This window comes from Caretta caretta, chromosome 5, assembly GCF_965140235.1.
Source record: "Caretta caretta isolate rCarCar2 chromosome 5, rCarCar1.hap1, whole genome shotgun sequence".
In the NCBI taxonomy this organism is placed as follows: Eukaryota; Metazoa; Chordata; order Testudines; family Cheloniidae; genus Caretta; species Caretta caretta.
The window spans coordinates 105,152,146-105,174,332 of NC_134210.1; the positions used below are offsets into that span (position 1 = coordinate 105,152,146).

The 22,187-nt window shown below is 40.8% G+C and overlaps 1 protein-coding gene and 1 long non-coding RNA gene across 4 annotated transcripts in view; one reads left to right on the top strand and one right to left on the bottom strand.

Moving 5' to 3' along the window:
* Positions 1-22,187, top strand: part of UHRF2 (ubiquitin like with PHD and ring finger domains 2) — a 179,199-nt gene that overhangs the window by 146,127 nt on the left and 10,885 nt on the right. For all 3 annotated transcript variants that reach the window (XM_075128768.1, XM_048851776.2, XM_048851774.2), the window contains 3 exons: positions 15,570-15,676; positions 20,388-20,550; positions 21,203-21,340. In XM_075128768.1, the coding sequence (XP_074984869.1) occupies positions 15,570-15,676; positions 20,388-20,550; positions 21,203-21,340 (408 nt within the window). The remainder of the gene's footprint in view (positions 1-15,569; positions 15,677-20,387; positions 20,551-21,202; positions 21,341-22,187) is intronic.
* On the bottom strand, positions 11,560-22,107 carry LOC125637382 (uncharacterized). The gene is made up of 3 exons (XR_007356925.2): positions 21,944-22,107; positions 13,799-13,948; positions 11,560-11,744 (listed from the first exon to the last, which is right to left on the bottom strand). It is a non-coding gene; the product is annotated as an uncharacterized LOC125637382 (long non-coding RNA).

The following is a 22,187-nucleotide window of genomic DNA, read 5'->3' on the forward strand; positions in this document are numbered from 1 at the left end:
CGTTTCTGATGCTTGAGTCCTGGAACTTATCCTGCTGTAGTGCCAGAAAGACTTTGGATTTTCCTCCTCTGTTTAAGCCTAGTAGGCAATCTGCTTCAAATTTTTGGTGTTAAGTGCTGTTCCTTGGCCGCAAAGCACATGAAAAATCGCTCCTACCTTTAAGGTGACATTGGCATTAAATTGCTTCTTTTCTCAGGATAATTTGCAGCTCTATGTCATGTCCTGACATTGTCTGTTTCAGACATCAGGACATTCATGTCTGCATCTAGACTTTGATCCACAAACCAGTTCCTTACAGTGTAATTGGGTTATACCTTTATTCAAACTACATCTGTAGCCTCCATGAGACTGATTACTAAGGTACCATCCATTCTTGACATTATTTACACTTAAGCCAAAGTGTGTCCAGGCAGATTCTTTGGAAGGTCTTTCTACAACAGCACAAATATCTTAGATCGCTGTCTGGCATTATGTATATGCAAGGGGAGTAGGTCCTGATTAATCCATTTATTACCATTGAGAACATCCATCATCTCCAGTTCTGCTTCAGGGTCAGACGAGACTTACTGTGATGGGCAGTGTTGCAGGGCGACGACTTACTGGTGCAGTGCCTCCTGTTGGTCATCCTGGGAATTAGCTCTTCCAGCCAGGAGTGCCCTCTGCCGGCTGATGTCTCGCCTGCCACTGGCCCCCGTGTCCCTCCCAGACCCCAGTGTCCTTTACCCAGGGGTTCTGCCCACCACAGCAACCCACAGTCTGGGTCTCCCTACTCAGGGGAACCCCCAATCCTTTATCTCCACCTTACCTAAGTGGCTACTGCCAGTCATCATCTAGCCCCCAACCTCTGGGGCAGACTGCAGTTTGTAAACCATTCATCATCGGCAAGGAGGTTGCATCATCAGCTGCCTCTGTCTGTCTAGGGGCTGCCCCTTTGCAGCCCCAGTACCCTTTTGTAGGCCTTTGACAAGGCCTGCAGTCTGGGACTTTGCTAGGCTGGAGCTCCCAGCTCCCTCTGCCCTTCCTCAGCACTGCTTCACCCTAGGTACCTTCCTCAGCTTCCCAGGCAGCCTGGTCCTTCCGTCTCTAGAGCCAGAGAGAGAGTGTGTCAGCTTCTGGTCCACTGCCCTCTTATAAGGGCCAGCTGGGCCCTGATTAAGCTGACTACAGCTATGGCTGTTTTCCTAATCAGCCTAGCTTTCCCTCTCTGCAGCCCTTTCTAGGGCTGCTTTATCCCTTTCAGGCAGGAGTGGTGTGACCAACCCGCTACAGGCAGACTCCCCTTTTTGGGATAGAAAACAGGAATTCCTCTGAGTGCTCCCCGATTCTGTTGGTTAAGATCTGTAAGCTGGTCAGTCAGGATGGAGGCCAGGTATGAATCAGGTCTTGGCAGTTTTGACTTGAGACATCTTAGGTCTGATGTTAGCATCACTTTCAAGTTTACTGGATCTCTTCCTTAAGGTTGATGTAGAAATCGCCATCTGAGCCTGAATCTTCTTGGATTGATGCACTGATTTCTTGATTGCTGAGATGCTTGATGACGTTTTTCAGAAGTCTAGTGGATTCTGCCGAGAAGCAGAAACTCTTGACCAAACAAACCTTTCTTGCTTTTAATGTTGTCATGTATTATGCTTTGAACATTAAGAACAATTTTTGAGTTATCTCAGGCTGCATGGGTTGTGATATCAGCTGCCATCCTTACATGTTCAGGACAACAGTCCCTGTAAACTTTATAATAACCAAGTTTATGGAATGGTTGCTCCATGTACCACTAGGATTGATAGAGGTAATGACTTTGTCTTGATGGCTGCACCAAAGGAAATAAAGATTTGCTTCATATCAATACACTTGGCTGTGCTGTGGGTGCCATGAGAAGGACGCATTCATTTAACTACCGTGTAGGTTTTCCTCCTGTGCATGCATCTCTTTTGCTTTGGCATCGGTCTTGTATCACAAAGCTTGTGGGACTTCTGGCCTGCTAATGCTCAGAGTATCATCTGTACCATAAACCTGTGAAAAAGTCGTTCCTCAGAGCCGTAGTTACATCCCACAAATTTAGTGAGATAAAAACCAAATGGCCAGTCCTTTATAAATTGTACTCCATATGCCAAATGTGATTTCCTCATCCCCATTTCTAGTCTAAAGTCATCTCTGTTTATATCTCATACAGGCCACTAACCTGTCTGTATTTCCCCAAGTTTCTTGGACACTCTTGTGATGTCTCACTAGGTGTTTACATACCTGGAGATATCAAAACATGTTCAAATAATCTGAAGGTAGCATCCATTCTGTGCCTTTGATTTACCATTTTAATAGATTTTGTAAAGCTGTTCTTTGAAGCTCTGTAGATGTTTTAAGCAGAAATATGTCCCTTGCTAAGATCTGATCTGGGAGAGGGAAATTGCAATCTAATCTGTCTTGAGCTGCCATCCAGAGTTGATGCTTGTATTGGCAGTTTTGCAGTCCTTATTCACTTAAAACCCCTTCGTTCACTTTCATAGGTGCCTGCCAGTCTCCTATAAATGGGACTGTGCAGAGGCCACTCACAGAAGAGAGATTACTTACTGGTAACTGCTGTTCTTCAATAGTGTCACCTCTGCATATTCATGCTCTCCACCCACCTTTCCCACTTGTTTAAAGTCTTGGATCAACAAGCCTGAAATTAGGGAAGGAACTTGTCAGTGGTTGGGGTCATTTCCCTTTTTATACCTTCATATTACTCCATGAGGAAAGGGAGAGAGGTGAGCAAATTAATCCAAATGGAAATTGCTCTCTTGACGATTTTGCAGGTCAATGCCAGGGGACACCAATCCCACAAGTGAGACCATGTAGAGGACACTCTTGAAGAACAAGTTAACAGTAAGTAACCCCTCTTCATGGATGATTACAAACAGCTTGTGCACTTCCTTTCTTTAGGGGAAAAAAATAGCTCCTCATAGGTTCCACAAGAAAGAGGGAGATTTGTTCTTTGTTTGTCTTTTGCTGTCTTATGGATGTTTCATATTAAATGGGGAAACTAGTTTGAGGATTTGAAAGTTTGGTTTGATGATTTTTTTAGGTCTCTCAAAGCACTAGTTGGCCAAATTTCAGGGCTTCTATTTGTCTTGATCCTCCTTGACCTCACCTACCATATCTGTGCAGATTGTTCAAATCTGTCTTTCCACTCCTGACTAGTTGACATCCATCCATCCTACATCTAAACTTGTCTATCTGACATCTACCTTTGAATGGCTAATCATCAGCATAAATTTACAAGGAGAAAAACTGAATTTTTCTCTTCTGTTGCCTACCCTCTTTTTCTATCACAGTCAACAATATGGTTATCCTCCTTGTCACCTAAGCCTATAATCTGGCCCTTCGCCTTTGACATGTGGGGCATATCTAAATCCTGCCATTTTTAGGATCCATCCTTTCTATCCTTACAAGTGTCTAAAACTCTCAGGCTGTCAGCATTTAGAGTCTCACTACTGCAACCTCCGTAACACATTGCTTTCTTCCAGTCCATACAAAATGTTGGCAATAAAATCATCTTGCTTTCCTCTTGTTTTGATGAAATCTTCCCCATATCTGAATTCCGCCTCTGGCTCCTCGTGTGCATAAGAATGGCCATACTGCGTCAGACCAATGGTCCATGTAGCCCAGTATCCTGTCTTTCGACAATGGCTATTGCTAGGTGTTTCAGAGGGAATGAACAGAACAGGCAAAGAGTGTTCCATCCCCTATCATCCATTCCTGGCTTCTGGCAGTCAGAGGCTAGGGACACTCAGAGCATGGGCTTGCATTCCTGACCATGTTGGCTAATAGCTACTGATGAACGTATGATCCATGAATTTATCTAATATTCTTTTTTAGCCCCTTTATAGTTTTGGCCTTCACAATATCCCTTAGTTACAGTGTGTTGTGTGAAGAAGTACTTCCTTTTGTTTGTTTTAAACCTCCTGCCTATTAATTTCTCTGGGTGACCCCTGGTTCTTGAGTTATGTGAAGGAATAAATAGCACTTCCTTATTCACTTTCTCCACCCCATTCAGGATTTTATAAACCTTTATCATATTGTGTCCCATCCCCCCTTAGTTGTCCCTTTTCCAAGATGAAAAGTCCCTTTTTAAGCTCTCCTCATATGGAAGCTCTTCCTTACCCCTAATCTTTTTTGTTGCCCTTCTTTTAGCCTTTTCCATTTCTAATATATCTTTTTTGAGATGGGTCAACGAAAATTGCACACTGTATTGAAGGTATGGGCATACCATGAATTTATATAGTGGCATTGTGATATTTTCTGTCTTATTATCTATCCCTTTTCCAGTGGTTCCTAACATTCTGTTCGCTTTTTTGACTGCCGTGGCACATTGAGTGGATGTTTTCATGGGACTATCCACAATGACTCCCAAGATCTCTTTCTTGAGTGGTAATAGCGAATTTAGAGCCCATCATTTTGTATGTATAGTTAGGATTATGTTTTCCAATATGCATTACTTGGCAGATGAAATTCAATGTTGATAAATGCAATTTTCTTACCCAGTCACCTGTTTTTTGAGATCCCTTTGTAACTCTTCGCAGTCTGCTTTGGACTTACTGTCTTGAGTAATTTTGTATCATCTGCAAATTTTGCCTCCTCACTGTTTACCCCTTTTTCCAGATTGCTTATGAATATGTTGAAAAGCACTGGTCCCAGTACAGATCCCTAGGGAACACCACTATTTACCTCTCTCCATTCTGAAAACTGACCATTTATTCCTGCTCTTTGTTTCCTATCTTTTAACCAGTTACTGATCCATGAGAGGACCTTCCCTCTTATCCTATGACTGCTTACTTTGCTTAAGAGCCTTTGGTGAGGGACCTTGTGAAAGGCTTTCTGAAGGCCCAAGTACACTGTATGCACTGTATTGCCATTGTCCGCATGTTTGTTGACCCCCCTCAAAGAATTCTAATAGGTTGGTGAGGCATGATTTCCCTTTACAAAAGCCACGTTGACTGTTTCCCAACAAATCATGTTCATCTATGTGCCTGATAATTCTGTTCGTTACTATAGTTTCAACCAATTTGCCTGGTATTGAAGTTGGGCTTACTAGCCTGTAATTGCCAGGTTCGCCTCCGTAGCCTTTTGTAAAAAGTGGGGTCATATTAGCTATCGTCCAGCCATCTGGAACAGAAGTTGATTTAAGTGATAGGTTACCTACCACATTCAGTAGTTCTGCAATTTCATATTTTTTAGTTCCTTCAGAACTCTTGGGTGAATACCATCTGGTCCTGGTGACTTATTACTGTTTAATGTATGAGTTTGTTCCACAACTTCCTTACTGACACCTGAATTTGGGACAGTTCCTCAGATATGTCCTCTAAAAAGAACGGCTCAGGTGTGGGAATCTCCCTTACATCCTCTGCAGTGAAGACTGATGAAAAGAATTCATTTAGGTTCTGTGCAGTGGCCTTATCATCCTTGAGTGCTCCTTTAGCACCTTGATTGTCCAACGGCCCCATGATTGTTTGGCAGGCTTCCTGCTTCTGATGTATTTTTAAAAAATTACTGTTAGTTTTTCGGTCTTTAGCTAATTGCTCTTCAAATTCTTTTTGGGGCCTGCCTAATTACATTTTTACATTTGACTTGCTAGAGGTTATGCTCCTTTCTATTTTCCTCAGTAGGATTTAATTTCCAAATTTCCAAAAGATATCTTTTTGCTTTTAACCACTTTGTTGTTTAGCCATTGTGGTACTTTTTTCACCTCTCACTATGTTTTTTAATTTCGGGTGTACATTTAATTTGAGCCTCTATTGTGATGTTTTAAAGAGGTTCCTTGCAGCTTGCCAGCATTTCACTTTTGTGACTGTATCTTATAATTGCCATTTGATGCAACTGCATCGAATTCAAGCTTTTTTCCCCACAGTCTTCAGAGCCCTGCCTAACTCTGTCCCACCCTACTTACTTGTCTTATTTTGTGTGACTCCCTGTCACCTTTGTTCCACCAGTGAGGTCTGTCCCACCTGCCCATTTCTCAGCTTGTTGCATAAATATCTCCTTGCCTTCTTCCACAGTGCTCTTATGCATGGAATGCCCTTCCTGAGTTCATTCACAAGGTGCCTCCCTCTGTACGCTTGAGTCCCTCCTGAAGAATGTCAGTGGCCAGACCAGCTCAGCTGCTGGCCTGCTCCCTGATTACTTTTGCTGCTAGACATCCAGAGAGCTAACTGCACTGCCTTGGAATTCACGTAGGTAGCCACAGCACCTGATTGGCTGCTGATTTAGCAGCCCTGCTTATAAGACTGGCACCCACAGACAATCAATGGCTGCTCAATGTGTACCATGTCCAGAGCTGCGCTTGCCTGCTCCTTCCAGCCCTTGTTCCAATCCCTGCTCTGCCCTGCTCTATCCTGCTGCCTTGTTCCCATCCTGTTTCAGCTTTGTTTTCATACCAGCTCTTGCTCGTGCTCCAGCCTCTGTTCCCAACCATGGCTTCTGACTTTGATCCTCAGCTCTGCATTTTGCTTATGACTTTGGGTTACCCTCTGGTTCTGGTATTCAGCTTCTGTCCTTCTGGTACTGACCCCCAGCTCATTCCTGGACTCTGTCCCTCTAGACCAGCCTCTAACTCTGGGGTTCTCAAACTGGTGATCGGGACCCCTCTGGGGGTCGCAAGCTGTCAGCCTCCACCCCAAACCCCGCTTTGCCTCTAGCATTTATAATGGTGTTAAATATATAAACAAGTGTTTTTAATTTATAAGGCGGAGTCGCACTCAGAGGCTTGCTGTGTGAAAGGGTTCACCAGTACAATAGTTTGAGAAATGCTGCTCTAACTTGTAGGTTGAACTATCATTTGAACCATTAATCCTGACTGCCCAAAGCCTGGGTCACAAAGAGTCACTTCTGTTGTGTGGAGTCTAGTTGACATATTGACAAAGTACACCATTTAAAAAAAATATATTAACTTTACATTGCCAGTACTAACAAGCCCTGCCTTGACTGCTCTACTTCTATATTGCACACTTTCCCCTTAAGCTCTCTGTCTTTAGATGGTGAACTCCTCAGGTCAAGTACTTTGCCATATTTGCTGTTTGGAGAATGCCTAGCACATTGTGGGTGCTACCAAAATCAAAGAAATTTCAATTTCAGGGAAAAATTAGTCAAAAGTTTACTGCCACATGTAATCATTATATTATTTATTTTTTTGCTTCTAGATGTATGTGTATGTTTATGCTTGTCATCCCTTTTCCACAATGCTGACTTAGCACAAGCCAGCAACTTCTTGTGAACAAAATAAGTCTGGATTTTGTAGATTGTTCAGAAGAGCACTGATTAATATCTGTCTCTCAATTCTGGTAATGAATATTTGCTCTAAGTATTAGGGAAGTTTAAGGATAAATCTACTTCCACGTTTTTGGTGTGGAAGTTCATGAATATCAAATAGTGGCTATGTTTTCCCATCAGATAGACAGTGCTTTCATGGTCTAACAATATGCTGCATGCAGAGCAGGAGGTCTGTTACTGTCAGTAAATGGGGATGCCAACAGGCTCCAGCAAATGTTATACATTAACAAGGTGATCCAGACTTGCTGGTCTGAAAGCTTTGAAATGTAGAATTGTCAGTTTTCTTTTTAGAAAAGCACTCCATTTATGAAATAGATATTTGAACTGAAAAAGATGTTGAAGGGGATAGTTATAGTGTCTTTCTGAAAATGGCACGTCTATATTTTTATTACATGGTTTATTTGTTAAAGGGGCTCCAAACCAGCACCCCTGAACTTTAGGGAAGTTGGATCCAAATTCTGATCTTGAACTTTTGGGGAAGGATAGGACATAAGGAATCAAAATTGTTGAATTGCTTGGATTCATGTGAAAACTGATTCCAGTTTTAGCGATGTGATGACTCCTCTTTAAAACAACTTCCAGTCAGAAAAATAAGAAAAATCTCAAGGAGAGCGCAATCTACAGTTGTCTACTTCTTTCACTTAAGCTGTATCTACACTGCGCACCTTACAATGACATGGCTGTGCTGCTGCAGCTGCGCCGTTGTAAGGTGCACTGTGTAGACATTCTTTATAACCAGGTGAGAGCTCTCCCAGCAACAAAATAAAACCACCTCCAACGAGGGGCGGTCACTTCATCCCCAGGAGTGCGAACCGGCAAAGTGCTGTCCACACCAGCACTTTTCATTGTTACAACATTTGTCCTTCAGGCATGTGGTTTTTTCACACCCCTGAGTGACCAAAGTTTTAACGATGAAAATGACAGCGTAGACGAAGCCTTAGTCAACGTTTTCAGAATTTATTGTCACCTTCTCACCAGCCAATAATCATTTTCCTGTTCTGAAGCCTTCGTTTTAGCTGAATGTGTCCAATCTTTTGTATGCAGTGTTGTAACTGTGTCAGCCTCAGGCTATTTGAGGGACAAGGTGGGTGATATCTTTTATTGGACCAACTTCTGTTGGTGTGAGACACAATCTTTTGAGTTTACACAGACCTCTTCTTCAGGTTTCCATTCCTTATGCTAGGTGGAAATCTTGGGCTTGATTCACCACTTTCTTGCTAGTGTAAAACTGGTGAATCTGGTTCGGGTATTGAACCTAAGAAGGCTGGTAGAACCAAGTTTTTGTTCTAACAAAAACTCAGACCTAATCTAGGAAATCTGTTACTCGGCTTTGGTAATCAAGAAGAATATTTTAAAATTACCTCTACTAAATTCTGCTTATTTATCTAGTTCTGTGTCTAGATTAAAGACCAAACTGAAATTTGGGCAAACTATACAAGAGAAAAATTGGAGGGAGTAACAAGAAAGAGTCTAACATCTGAGTCTTGGAGAGTTAAAAATTAAAAGAATCAAAATTAGGTATATAACAGGAACAAGATTAAAATAATAAGGTTTGATTTAATATATGCCATGATATAGTAAGAGATAATCAGATCATCTGAAGTTCTGAATGCCTCTCATAAGGTGCTGTACCTTCAGTTCCCAATTCAGTAAGGGTTGTGCGAGCTTATTCTTCACTGAACCTGTTCAGCATCTCACAGGATTGTGCCCAAATTAAGACAATTCAGAATTTATGTGGTGCAGAGGTGAATTGAATTTAAAATGTGTGTTATATCTTATAATTAGGACAATTAGGTGGTAACTTTACAGAGACAATATAAGGGGAGAGAGAGAGAAGGCTTAAAGAGAAGAGAGGGAGATGCCAAAAAGAACTTAGTCAGTGGCAGAAAGTGCTACTTGAAGAAAGCCGTTTCAAGCACTGGAAAATAAGACTGTCCAATATTTTTGGTCCTATTAGAGTACATCCAGAATACATAATATAGAAAATACATTTTCTATATTAGGACTTCAGGCCTCCCACCCACAGATTTGTAATGTAAAACTGCTAAAGAGCTCCCTTTTGACATCTGTCGTCTTCAGAATCTTTTCTTCTTCTTCGAATAGTGTCCCTATGGGTGCTCCATTCTAGGCGTCTTCGCATCCCTGCTCCTCAGATTGGAGTTATGGTAGCAGTGTCCATTTGGCCTGCACATGCAGTCTCCCTGTCTCATACTCTACTCTGTTGCTATATAGCACTGTGCATGCAAACTGCTCTCAGTTCCTTCTCAACTGCCTTTGGCTTGAGATGGAGTCTTAAGCAGAGCTCATTACAAAGATTTTTCTTAGTGTTTTTTCTTACTAGTTTTTCCTTAGTAGTAATAGTATTTCAGTTAGTGTTAATACTTAATTTTTTTTTTAATGAAAAGAGAATAATTTCGCTTACAGAATAGTTATCTCCTTAGCATAAATTAGATTCCGTAGCTCTTCCAATTCAGGAAGTGAACCCCGAAAGGAGTATACCTGGCTCCCATGGGTTTAAACATTGCCTCTCCTGTTCGGAAGCCATTCCTGTCAGCAATGGCCATTCTTGCTGCATTCACTGCCTAAGAGAGGCACAAATGCCTCACAAGTGCATGTTTTGTCTTAAATTAAAATCCAGAACCAAAGAGCTGTGAGCTGAAATTAAGACTGCTCATGATCGAAAGCTCACTCCAACCAGCCCCAGGGCCTGGGACCTCCCTGTTGAGGTCATTGCCATCAATATTGTCTGATCAAAACTCTTCAGTGACTTCAAAGAGGAAATCCTTAGATTCCTCTCAGAAAGTCTCGAAAAAGCAGGCCACAAGTTCCCCAGGCAGGGAATTGGCCAAGAGAAAGAGGACCCTTTAGTCAATAACCTCACTACTGACTGACCCGTGACTAGGTACCTATGAGTTTGCAGGATCCTCCCGATACCACCAGTAAGCCCAAAGACTCTTAAGTGGGCAGGCTCGGGCAGAATGGTACCCTCAAGGGAAAGGAGCGGCAAAGAAAGACCCAGCTCCTCTAAAACGGTACCTCTGGAGTATTGTAGACAATTGGTATCTACTATGCTGGCACTGCAAAAGGCTACAGCAACACCTGTTGGCCATTCCTCAGAATGCAGAGGGCCTGAAGTACTGACAGCTGTGTCCACTTCAATGGTGCCTACTCAGCTGGCCTCAACGATACTGATGGCTGTTCCAGTGCCACAGGAATTTCGGTTCCTCAAAGACTTGATAGTATTGGAGACAGATTCCTGAATCACCCTTAGTAGGCACTGACATAACTGCAGTATGGGTTATGCCCGGATGTCCATGACTGCTCCACCCCTGTCAAGTGACAAGAAAGAGGATGGGGATGAGCTATACTCAGTGTCTCTCCAGGGGTCTCCATTACAACACCAGGGAGCTAGCCAGGTAGAAACTCATGTGCCTTCAGTCTACCATCAGAGTAGAAGAGACCGACCTAGTTGGTATGGACACTACTGGATACTCCCATTCCTGCCCTTTCCACCAGCTCAGTGGCCAAATTGGGACCCATGGGTGGCATATGGACAACAATTTTTGAGGGCCTCTAGCTTACCTAAAGAGTTAAAGGAAGGTGATCTCCTGCAGCTTCAATAGTCAGACCTCCTGATCCTCAAGAGGAGACCTTTGAGGAACAGAAGGAGAGACTAGACAAGGAAGCCACTCCTGTGACCAACATTTTCTCATCTCCTGATAAGTCAGTTATGCCTCCCCCACCAACTGTGGCAGACAACTTCAAACAATTTTAGGATCTCTTTAAGAGGGTACTGGATTCTCTGCAAAACCCGCTTGAGGAAGTCAGTGTCAAAGCATAAACTGCTTGACATCCTACAGATGTCATCAGCAAAAATGGCACTCCTCATCAATGAGCGCTGCTTGATTTGGTGAAAACTGTATGGCAGACACCAGACACGATACCTACCCCCAGCATGCAAAATGGCAGACAAAAAATATTATGTGTCCTCTAAAGTAGGGGGCTTTTTATTTTCTCATTCCCTAATTCACTGGTCGTTGACACTGTTAATGAACATGGCAGACAGTACTATGCTAAAACGACACCATACAATAAGGACTGAAAATGACTGGATTTATTTGGGCGTAAATAATATTCTTCAATAAATATTCTACATTTTAGGATCACTAATTATCAAGCCTTCATGGCAAAATAAAACCATACCAATTAATTGAAATTAAATACCTTTATTGAACACATCCCTTTGGATGAGAGAGAGGAATTCCAGGCTATCGTTGGTGAGGGTCAGCTCCTTGCGAGGACAGCAATGCAGGCTTCTCTGGTTGCTGTCGATAGAGTTGCACTTTCCAACTTCACAGCAGTTGTCATGAAGAGAACATCTTGGCGTCATCTCTGCGGCTTTCTAAAGAAGTTACACATCATGGTGGAGGACCTCCCTTTTGAGAGATCTAAATTGTTTGCAGAAAGAATGGAAGAATCACTCCACACATTGAAAGATTCTAGGGCTACATTATATTCTCTGGGTGTTTATACTCCTGCCCAGAAAAGAAGACTCAGTAAGTACCAGACGGCACAGAGATCCTGGCCTACTCACTTTCCTTCTCCCCAGAGACATTAGGATCCTCAAAGGAAGAGGCAGAGATTACAGAAACAGAGACCAACTGCTCCCCAGTTATTGACATTGCACCCATTTACATCCAATTTTGATGTGTTGTTCGAGGCCTCAAGTTACCTCTCGCAGTCTCATTTGCTCAAACTATCCAAACATCTCCACCAATTTGGTGACTGTCTTACTCCTTTTTATCAAAACTGGAAGCATTATAACCTCAGACAAGTGGATATTAGAGATTATCTCCAAGGGATATTCAATCCACTTCACCTTCCTCCCTGCCTCTCTTCAGGGACCTTTCTCACAAGCATTGTAACACGAAGAAATGTACCACCTCCTAAAACTAGGTGCCAGAGAACCTGTTTCCACCCAACACAGAGGGAAGGGTTTCTATTTCAAATACTTTCTGACACAGAAAAAGAACGGCAGTTAGAGACCCATTCTGGATTTAAGGGCACTCAACAGTTTCAATACAATACAATAAAATACAATACAGTATTTCAAGACAGTTACCTTGGCAGCAGTAATCCCATCTCTGGACCAAGGGGACTGGTTCTCGGCCCTCAGCCTACAAGATGCTTACTTTCATAACACAAACCACCCATCATACAGAAGGTTCCTAAGAGTCACTCTGTGTCAAGATCATTTCCAATACAAAGTGCTCCCATTTGGTCTATCATCAGCACTTAGGGTATTCTTGAAAGTCCTTTCTGTGGTAGCAGCACATCCTCACAAACAAGGCATCATGATATTTCCATATCTAGATGATTGCTAGCTCAAAGTACATACATTAACCTACTCCTTGAGAGACACACGAAAAACTATAGATCTATTCCTACAACTAGGTCTATAACTAAATACCCAAAAGTCCACTGCAACAGCTGGAATTCATAGGAACCTGCTTAGATGCAATAGAGGTCAAAGCCTTTGTCCCTTCACATTGTTCAACATCTTAGCCAGCTTAATCTTGACAGTTCAGGCCAATCTGCGGATTTCAGCCAGAACCTGTCCACAACTACTGGGGCATATGGCAGGTGGGCACCTTTGTAATAAAGCATACAAGACTACACATGCATTGTCTTCAAGGGTGGCTCAAAATGGTATATATCCCAAGAAGACACAATTTAAACAAACTTCTGTCAGTTTCCTCAAGAGTCAAAAACTCACTCAACTGGTGGGCAGATCCTCACAAGCTATGTACGGGAGTCCCCTTCACTCAGTCAACCCTGTTGTTGATGATGGATGGCATCCCTAATGGGATGGGGAGCCCACTTGGACACCGACACCTACACCATTCAGGGCAAATGGTCCCCTCTCGAATCCACACTACGTGTCAACTTACTAGAGCTCAGAGTAGTCAAGAATGCATGACACTCTTCCTACCAATGATCAAAGGCAAACGTAAAGATTATGACAGACAACATTGCATGCATGTTCTATATAAACTGCCAGGGAGGAGCAAGATCACATTCCCTATGTGCCAAGGCAGTGCAAATATGGAACTGATGCATTTGTTACCAGATCAGTATCTCAGCAACTTTATGTCCTGAGCATACAGAACACTATGGCGGATATTCTCAGCAGAAAAGTTTCCAAGATTACGAATGGGAAGTAGACAATACCATCCTTCACAACATATTCATACATTGGGGAACTCCAAAGATAGACCTGATCACCCCACCCAAGAACAAGAAATGCTCTCACTTCTGCTCCAGAGAATGCCTGGGTCACCATTCTCTTGGAGATGCTTTTCTCCCCAGATGGAACAGACATGTGTGATATGCATTTTCACCAATTCCACTAATATCAAAAGTGATATTAAAGATAAAGAAAGAAAAGGCCAGAGTTGTTGTTATAGTTCCAGTGTGGCCAAGACGGACTTGGTTTCCATACCTTTTTCAGCTGGCGGTCTGTCCACCATTTACTCTCCACCCTGTTCCTCTTCTTTCTCAAGATTTGGGCCAGATCCGTCACGCAAATCTGCAAGTTCTCCTGCTCAAAGCATGGCTCCTCAATAGTTCCAAAACTTAGAAATGAACTGTTCTGAGGATGTGAAGGAAGTACTGTTACATAGCAGAAAAATAATTACTTGTCACACACATAAGAAATAACTGTTTTTTTTTTAAATCTGCTAATTGTGACATTTCATAGATACTTACAGAAATGTCATTCAACTTGCTCACAAAAACCCATTGTTTTTAAAAATGTGATCAATAGCACCAAATCATTCTTCCTGCTTAAACCATAGAGCTCTTAAATTGTATTTACCAATTCTTTATCAGCTTGTCAATAAAATTCATTCAGATTTCACAGAATGGTAGGGTTAAATTCACTGAAGTTTGGAAACTGCTTTGAGATCCTTGGATAGAAGGTGATATATCAGTGCAAAATATTACTGTTTAAAAAATTGAGAATATGATTCCTCTCCAAATGCATTTTTATTTGATAATACATTCCTACATTTAAAATTTAGTTGATATTCTCCTTTTTAAAAATTCAAGTATATTAGAAGCTCTCTGAGATACAATCTAGGACAACGTTTTCCATCAGCCAAACAAAAGACCAAGTTAGAATACTAAAATAACCTATGCAACAAAATGGTCTAATCTGTAGTTGAAAAGATATTTTGCTTTCTTTTCAAACAAGACATGCTTTTTATATCTTTAAATAGTTTTTGTGCATCTACTGGATATTAAATACAAGAAGTTACAATTATTATTATATATTATTTTGGGCATCCCAAAGTGTGTTAAGGATAGTACAGAAACAAGTAAAGACACATCCCCTGCCTTGAAGATCCTTTGAGCTAAATTCAGACATGACACTACAACTTAGGGTAATAAAGATAGGAAAGGGGAGAAGTAGGACGAGAGAGGTAATAGTAGGATTATGCAGTTACTCAATTAAGGCATGTATAAAACTTTTGGTTTCACTGATTTGTGTTATTAAAAATGCTTTTGGAGAGGAATCCTATACTGTACTTAAAAAAGCGAATGCAAATAAATGTCTCCATTCGTATAATAGTGAGTTCATAACACCTATCTGACGATGTGTATGAAAAACTTCTCTTACAGCGGTAAATATAGCTAGAGCTGCATTTTAGTAATGTTCTAGTTAATGAAGTTCTGTTTACCAATCCCAGCCCAGTATGGGCTGGATCCTACAAGGTGCTGAGTGTTCTGGCCTTGATCCAGCAGTGCCTTTTTGCACATTGTTAACATTAAGCACAAGTGTCATTGAAGTATAGTTAAGAAAATGCTTAAGTGCGCCACTGGATCAGGGCCAGTGTGCTTAGTACCTTGCAGAATAGAACCCTATTTATCAGTGATGGTAATACATATTTTGAAAATATGATTTCCTACTAAACTAAACTTTCATTGTTCTATCTTAATAACACTATAATTATGATCAGTGTATGCTCCCCACCCTCCACAGTTTTTAGAAGCTAAGGGTTTAGTAGTCAAAGGTCTGATGATCATGGAACCAGTAGCTTTGTGTTAGTATAATTTCTAGAAGGAGAGTCATGTAGGAACAGAGCACAAATTCATAGTTGTGTGTTAGGGAAATGTTCTTGTTTGAGAAACAGGACCAATGAAGCACTGGTGTTTTCAGTTCAGATGCTTTAATTTGGAATGTTAAAACAGAGGATAATCTTCTCCCACAGGATCGAGGTGATGAATTCACTTACACTGGGAGTGGTGGTAGAGATCTTTCTGGTAATAAAAGGATTGGAGAACATTCATTTGATCAAACATTAACACACATGAACAGGTAAGTTTTTTGAAGTATAAATTAAATTAAGGTCTTTCAAAGAACAATACTGTTAGATTCCATTTATTTAAAACAAATTTTTGATACCTTCCTTTTATCTCATAAAACCCTTGTAAATGATGGTACCTCTGGCTATCCACTGGCATTTCATCCATGCCCTGTTATATTGATTTAAAACAGTAATTGTAGCTGAATAAAACACATTGCTATATTATAGGTTGAGCTGGTAGCTATGCCTTTGGTTAATGTTGCTTAACACTTTCCACTATAAGAGCCGGTTTTCAGTGGCATAACTTTGCGAAACTTTGAGTGTTCATGCTGAAATTTTCCATGCCAAGTGTCTGGCTAAGGCAGACTTAGTTATTTAGCTAAAATGGTTAACCATTTGCAAGAAATAAGTTAGGGAGAATATGTTTTACCCAGGTTAAAAAAAAATGTGATCTGTTTCACTGAAGTGCTAGTTCATCCATGTATTGGAGCAGTGCATGAAATTAGGGGTTGTCCTGATGTCAAGGATATTTCTTTTGCTGTCCCCGTGAAAATCTGCCTAATTTTTGTCAAGTTATAAGCCTCTGAAAAATTGCAGTTCAGACATGCGCAGTAAAGGCTTCGTAAAGTTTGGCAGCCATATTCTCTGAAGATTCTGCTGGCAGTGGGCATGTTTCATCATCGTCACAACTCCTAGATGCTGACCAGACTGCGCATGCATTATTCCCATAGGTCGACTGAGCATAGTGCAGTGCAGAGTTGCAAAGACCGAGTAGGACTTTCCCTGCAATCTTTCCTTCTGGCAGCACAGTTCCACTGTAATGCCAGGCATTAGAACTGAGAGATGGAGACTCCCATACTCTCAGTGCTCCCCCTGCTGGTGCCCAAGCAGTGATGAAGAAGAGAAGGAACAGCCTAACTTGAATACAGAGGGATGTGAAAGAGGGCAACAAGAACTAAGGTGGGAGTGTTGAGAACATAGGGACAGAGACAGGCTTGGGTGACAGTGTTAGCAGAGTTTTGCACGGGCAGCGTTAATGCAGGCATTTCTTATTATTTGCATCCTTGACTTTGTAACCTTACTGTTCTTTTAATGTAGTTTTTTGTGCTTAATTGTTACATAGTTCCTGTAGATATAAAACACAGTTTTATCTCAAATGAGGATATAAGTAATCTGGATAAAAGGTAGTAGATACGTTTTATGATTTAGTGCATTAATGTTTTTGCAGTCTAGTGCTGGACCTCGGTCATGTCAGTGTTCAAAATTAATTTTTTGATCTTTGCTATAGCAGACATGGCATTCAGCCTTCTTATTACAGGAAGCCACTCAGTGAGTGGGCATGGATTGAAGCATTTCCCCACCTTTCAAGCATGAGTCTACTGCTGTCTTAAAGTGGTCTGTCAAAAAGAGCTGTGGTTGCTTTGTTTGTCACCTTTATTTCTAGTTATCAGATGATTTGGTTGCAAGACTAGTATAAATAACAGCACTTCAAAGATGCTATGTGGTTGGGGGTTTTGTTGTACTCACAGAATTCCTTAGAATTCACAACGGTTCTCTACCTTGTTTACATAGGATTCCAGGCAACATGATAATGCTTTCCCCAACCAGCATAGGATAAAAAAGGAATTTCTGATGACATCATCTCTGATGGAGCGCATCAGTGCCCTGTCAGTTGATTTTCATTCGCAAGCAGCAGAACAGATCTGTTATAGCTCTCCTGAGCTATTTCATTAAATGCTTTCACTTGTTGTTTAACTGCACCTTTTCACATTAGCTTTTTCATATCTCCACCAAAACTCAATGTGAGGGATCTCTGTCATTTAAGCAGTACATGCAGAAACATTTATTTTGGCATTGAAGAAGAAAGAGAAGCCTACTGTGATTTTAACAAAAAACATTTCTACTTTTTGATGATTCATCAGTTTTTCGACTGTACAGGAATGCATTTAAATGATCAGCCTTTACCCCTGGACTCTTCACTAAAGCGATGATGATCCAGATATTTTCATAAAGAGGGAATTTCATCTATCTGTGTGTTGCTAGTCGGTGTTCATATAGGTAGATTTCTTTTAAGTATTCCAGGTTGCCAAACTGAAGTATTGCAATTTTTCACAGAACATGGCTGCATTTTTATTATGTGCAGAAGAAAGTCAAACAACATATTACCAATTTTTGGGACAAGATTAGGCAGAGTTATTCAGGAAAGGTGATCAGTGTCCAATCCTGTACTTAGCCTGTATATGAATAAATGACATCTTATACTGACCTAAAGTCACTGAGAAACTTCATTTTGCATCTCCTCAAAAGCCATCTTCTGAATTTAATAAGGTAGTAGTTCACATGGGAAATTCCACCATATTCCTTTTCTGAGTGTTAACCTGACTCCTCTGGTGATTAAACATAAGGGACCAAATTTTCAGAACAAGAAGAATCATAGAATCATAGAATATCAGGGTTGGAAGGGACCCCAGAAGGTCATCTAGTCCAACCCCCTGCTCGAAGCAGGACCAATTCCCAGTTAAATCATCCCAGCCAGGGCTTTGTCAAGCCTGACCTTAAAAACCTCTAAGGAAGGAGATTCTACCACCTCCCTAGGTAACGCATTCCAGTGTTTCACCACCCTCTTAGTGAAAAAGTTTTTCCTAATATCCAATCTAAACCTCCCCCACTGCAGCTTGAGACCATTACTCCTCGTTCTGTCATCTGCTACCATTGAGAACAGTCTAGAGCCATCCTCTTTGGAACCCCCTTTCAGGTAGTTGAAAGCAGCTATCAAATCCCCCCTCATTCTTCTCTTCTGCAGGCTAAACAATCCCAGCTCCCTCAGCCTCTCCTCATAAGTCATGTGTTCCAGACCCCTAATCATTTTTGTTGCCCTTCGCTGGACTCTCTCCAATTTATCCACATCCTTCTTGAAGTGTGGGGCCCAAAACTGGACACAGTACTCCAGATGAGGCCTCACCAATGTCGAATAGAGGGGAACGATCACGTCCCTCGATCTGCTCGCTATGCCCCTACTTATACATCCCAAAATGCCATTGGCCTTCTTGGCAACAAGGGCACACTGCTGACTCATATCCAGCTTCTCGTCCACTGTCACCCCTAGGTCCTTTTCCGCAGAACTGCTGCCTAGCCATTCGGTCCCTAGTCTGTAGCTGTGCAGACTTATCTAATTTGCCTAATGTATGAATCTGAACAGCCACCGTTTGATCACAAACTTTCTGTATGCACAGCAGTGCATGATTTTTTTGCACATAGACCTTAGTACTCTTTTTTAAAACTTGGCCTCAAGAATTTAATATAGTTCAGCTACAGTGGCTTGCAGTTATGACAGATAGTAGTCTTCATGGTTAGGGTCCACTTAGATGATGATAATAATGATAATAATTAATAATTAATGAACAGGCTGCTAATAGGTTACAAACTATTTAAAAAAAAAGATATTCCAAGTGAGTTGTGCTCTTCAACATTAACCTTATACTATGACAATTGATACAGTTTTGTCACAGTAAAATAATGCATAATTAATGGCACAGGCAAAGTAAAAAATATATAATTTCTCACTGTGGTCACAGCAATGTTATGGACTCTGTTGCCATTCATTAACAGTTCATTAGTTTGCTTTGATCTAGTCCTCTTTGAAATGAGACTTCACCAAAGCAAACTAACAAAGTGTTAATGCATAGCCGCTGATCAAACCAAATAAATAAACTGTGAATGCGTGGCCAAGAAGTCCTGGGCAAACATCTATTAGTAAACTTTGTTAGAGTTCAGACAGTGATGAATTCTTTCCTGGAAAACTAGTTTATTTTCTATAGGTTCTCACTCTGAGATAATGAAAAATTTTCAAAGCATTATTCATTGGGTACATTTGCACAGAAAAAAAAACAACCCATGGCAGCGAGTTGCAGAGCCTGGGTCAACTGACTTGGGTGGTACAGAGCTAAAAATAGCAGTACAGATATTCCCGCTTGGTCTGGAGCCTGAGCTCTGAAATCCAGTAGGTGGTTAGTAGCCTAATCTTAAAATTGTTATTGCTCACACAGTACCTATTCTTTGGCAGTTTCACAGGCAAAGTAAAGTAATGCTTTAGCTATTGAGATCTGTTGGACAATTATTGCATACCTTTTCCAGATATGACTGTTTGGCTGGTTTTATATCTTCACACGTGTTTATTGGCTAAAATACTAATTCCTGTATACAGTTTACTTTTTCCCATACTTTTTATTTTTGGAAAGATGACACTTTAGAAAACCTGATAACCTGAAATGATGTGGAAGGAAGAAGAGGGAGATATAAACTTTGCCTTAGCTGATGCTGATCATTTAGATTTTATCATTCCTGCCACATTTTTTGAGAAATAACTACTCTAAGATACGAATAATCAGCTTTTTGCATGCCGTCATGTTTTGCCTGTTAGCATCCCTAAGGTTTTCTACTTGAACACTTAAAACAAAATTCCATGTGGTTCCATTTTTTTCCCCCTGTCATGCATGGCAGAGCTGTTACTGATACAGATGCTAGAAAACTCCTATTGTCACTTCTGGCCCCAGTCCACTTTCTTGGGGAGGACTTTACTAGAAATCTGGTTATCTATCCCTTTGCTAGTTGGTGAAAGCATAATCTGGCAAGGCAAATAAAGTGTGACCTAGTCACATTCATGCTGAGCATTATATTTTATGATGCATTATATTACATGAAGATTTTTTAATATGTTTTTAGGGCACTGGCCCTAAACTGTGATGCTCCATTGGATGATAAAAATGGAGCAGAGTCTAAGAATTGGAGAGCTGGTAAGCCAGTTCGAGTGGTGCGCAGTTCTAAAGGACGAAGGATCAGCAAATATGCCCCTGAGGAAGGCAATAGATATGATGGCATTTATAAGGTACACAGTCTTCTGCTACCTACTTTATTGCATTTTAAGAGGAAAATGCTGTTTAGATTCTTAGTGTTTCATAGCCTTTATTATTACATTGGAAGAAAGTGATCATGGTGTCTTAGTAAAGATTATGTAGCTTAGCTTATTCTGTATTGAAGACCATTTGAAATGAAAGTATTCAAAGCAACAGTAACAGAACATAGTCCATAACAAGGATATATCAATCTGAGTAGATAAGCTGTCTTTACAAACATGGACAGAACCAAACTGATCCCTGGGAATCCATTCATTTTAACCCCACGCCTCCCAAAAAAATTTTTCACACGCTTCTTAAAATCCTAGCATCTACCATAAGGATGTATATCACTGAACATACTGTTCTACATTTATTGAAATAGCCATTTGACAGTGGAGGGAAGAGAAGATTTAAAACTGTAGTGTATATAATATGATTCAAGTCTGCTTTGTTCTCCTTGATCTATATACAGTATGACTATTTATGTGTATTTGATGGTTTATGGTAAAATAATGAAAATCCAGTGAAGTGAGAACATTCAACTTCTGGCAGGATTTGCTTGAATTTGATTTGGGGACCTAGTATGACACAATTTTATAAGCTGTTGGAGAAAATGCATAAACTGGAACTGTTGTGATTTAGGTGGTGAAATATTGGCCAGAAATTGGAAAATGTGGATTCTTAGTTTGGCGTTATCTTCTGAGAAGAGATGACGTTGAACCTGCGCCTTGGACCTCAGAAGGAATAGAACGGTCAAAGAAATTGGGTCTGAATGTACAGGTTAGAATCTAAATTCACAAACTTGTTTCAATGTTTTAATCAAATAAGTTGAGTCTAACTTAAATTCTAATTGTAAAAAAGTCAGTTAAATTCTATCCCCATTCTTCACATACTCATTGTGGTAGGGCCTAAGATCACAAAATATTTAAGATTTCCAGCAGTTTAGAAAACATTGCAATATTTAGGCAAAGCAGGATGAATTATGGCTGGAGCTTTGGGCCTGAATTACCTTGCTTTTATGCGTTTGTCACTCTTTGAGAGCCCAATAGGACAACTATTACTCACTTTGAATAGTACTCCTGTGAGTTGTTTCATGGTTACTAAATGGAGCTGTAAATGTATCTTCCCTGATAACTTTGAAAAAATGTGTACCTGTGTCTGTTATTTTTCCCAACTTTGTACCCAGTGACTGTGGAGCTCCCACAGAGAAGCCAATCTCTCAGCATTGCAGAACCTCTGAGCAACTGGAAACTCATTTCACATGAGTTCCCCCCCCCCGCTCCCCCACCCGAGTAGCTTTGCCAACTCCCTGTTCTGGAGCTGGGAAGATTCAAGGCAGTATTGCCTTTCTCAACAGGCCAACCTTTTCCTTGGATGGATTACCTTGCCACAGAATCAGCATCTTCAGCTTTAAGTCTGTGGTTTGTGGAGTTTGGAAGGCCATGGATATCTTTCACTGGATTGGTTCCTTTTACATCAAGCTTCATCAGATCTTTATGACTGAATTACAATTACCTAAAAATAGATGTTACACATGTAACTTCATTTTCTTGCTTATGTGAGTCCTTTGAAATTATTTCAATGTGTAGGTTTTGTGGTTGAAGTTTTGGAAATGGACATCCCCATA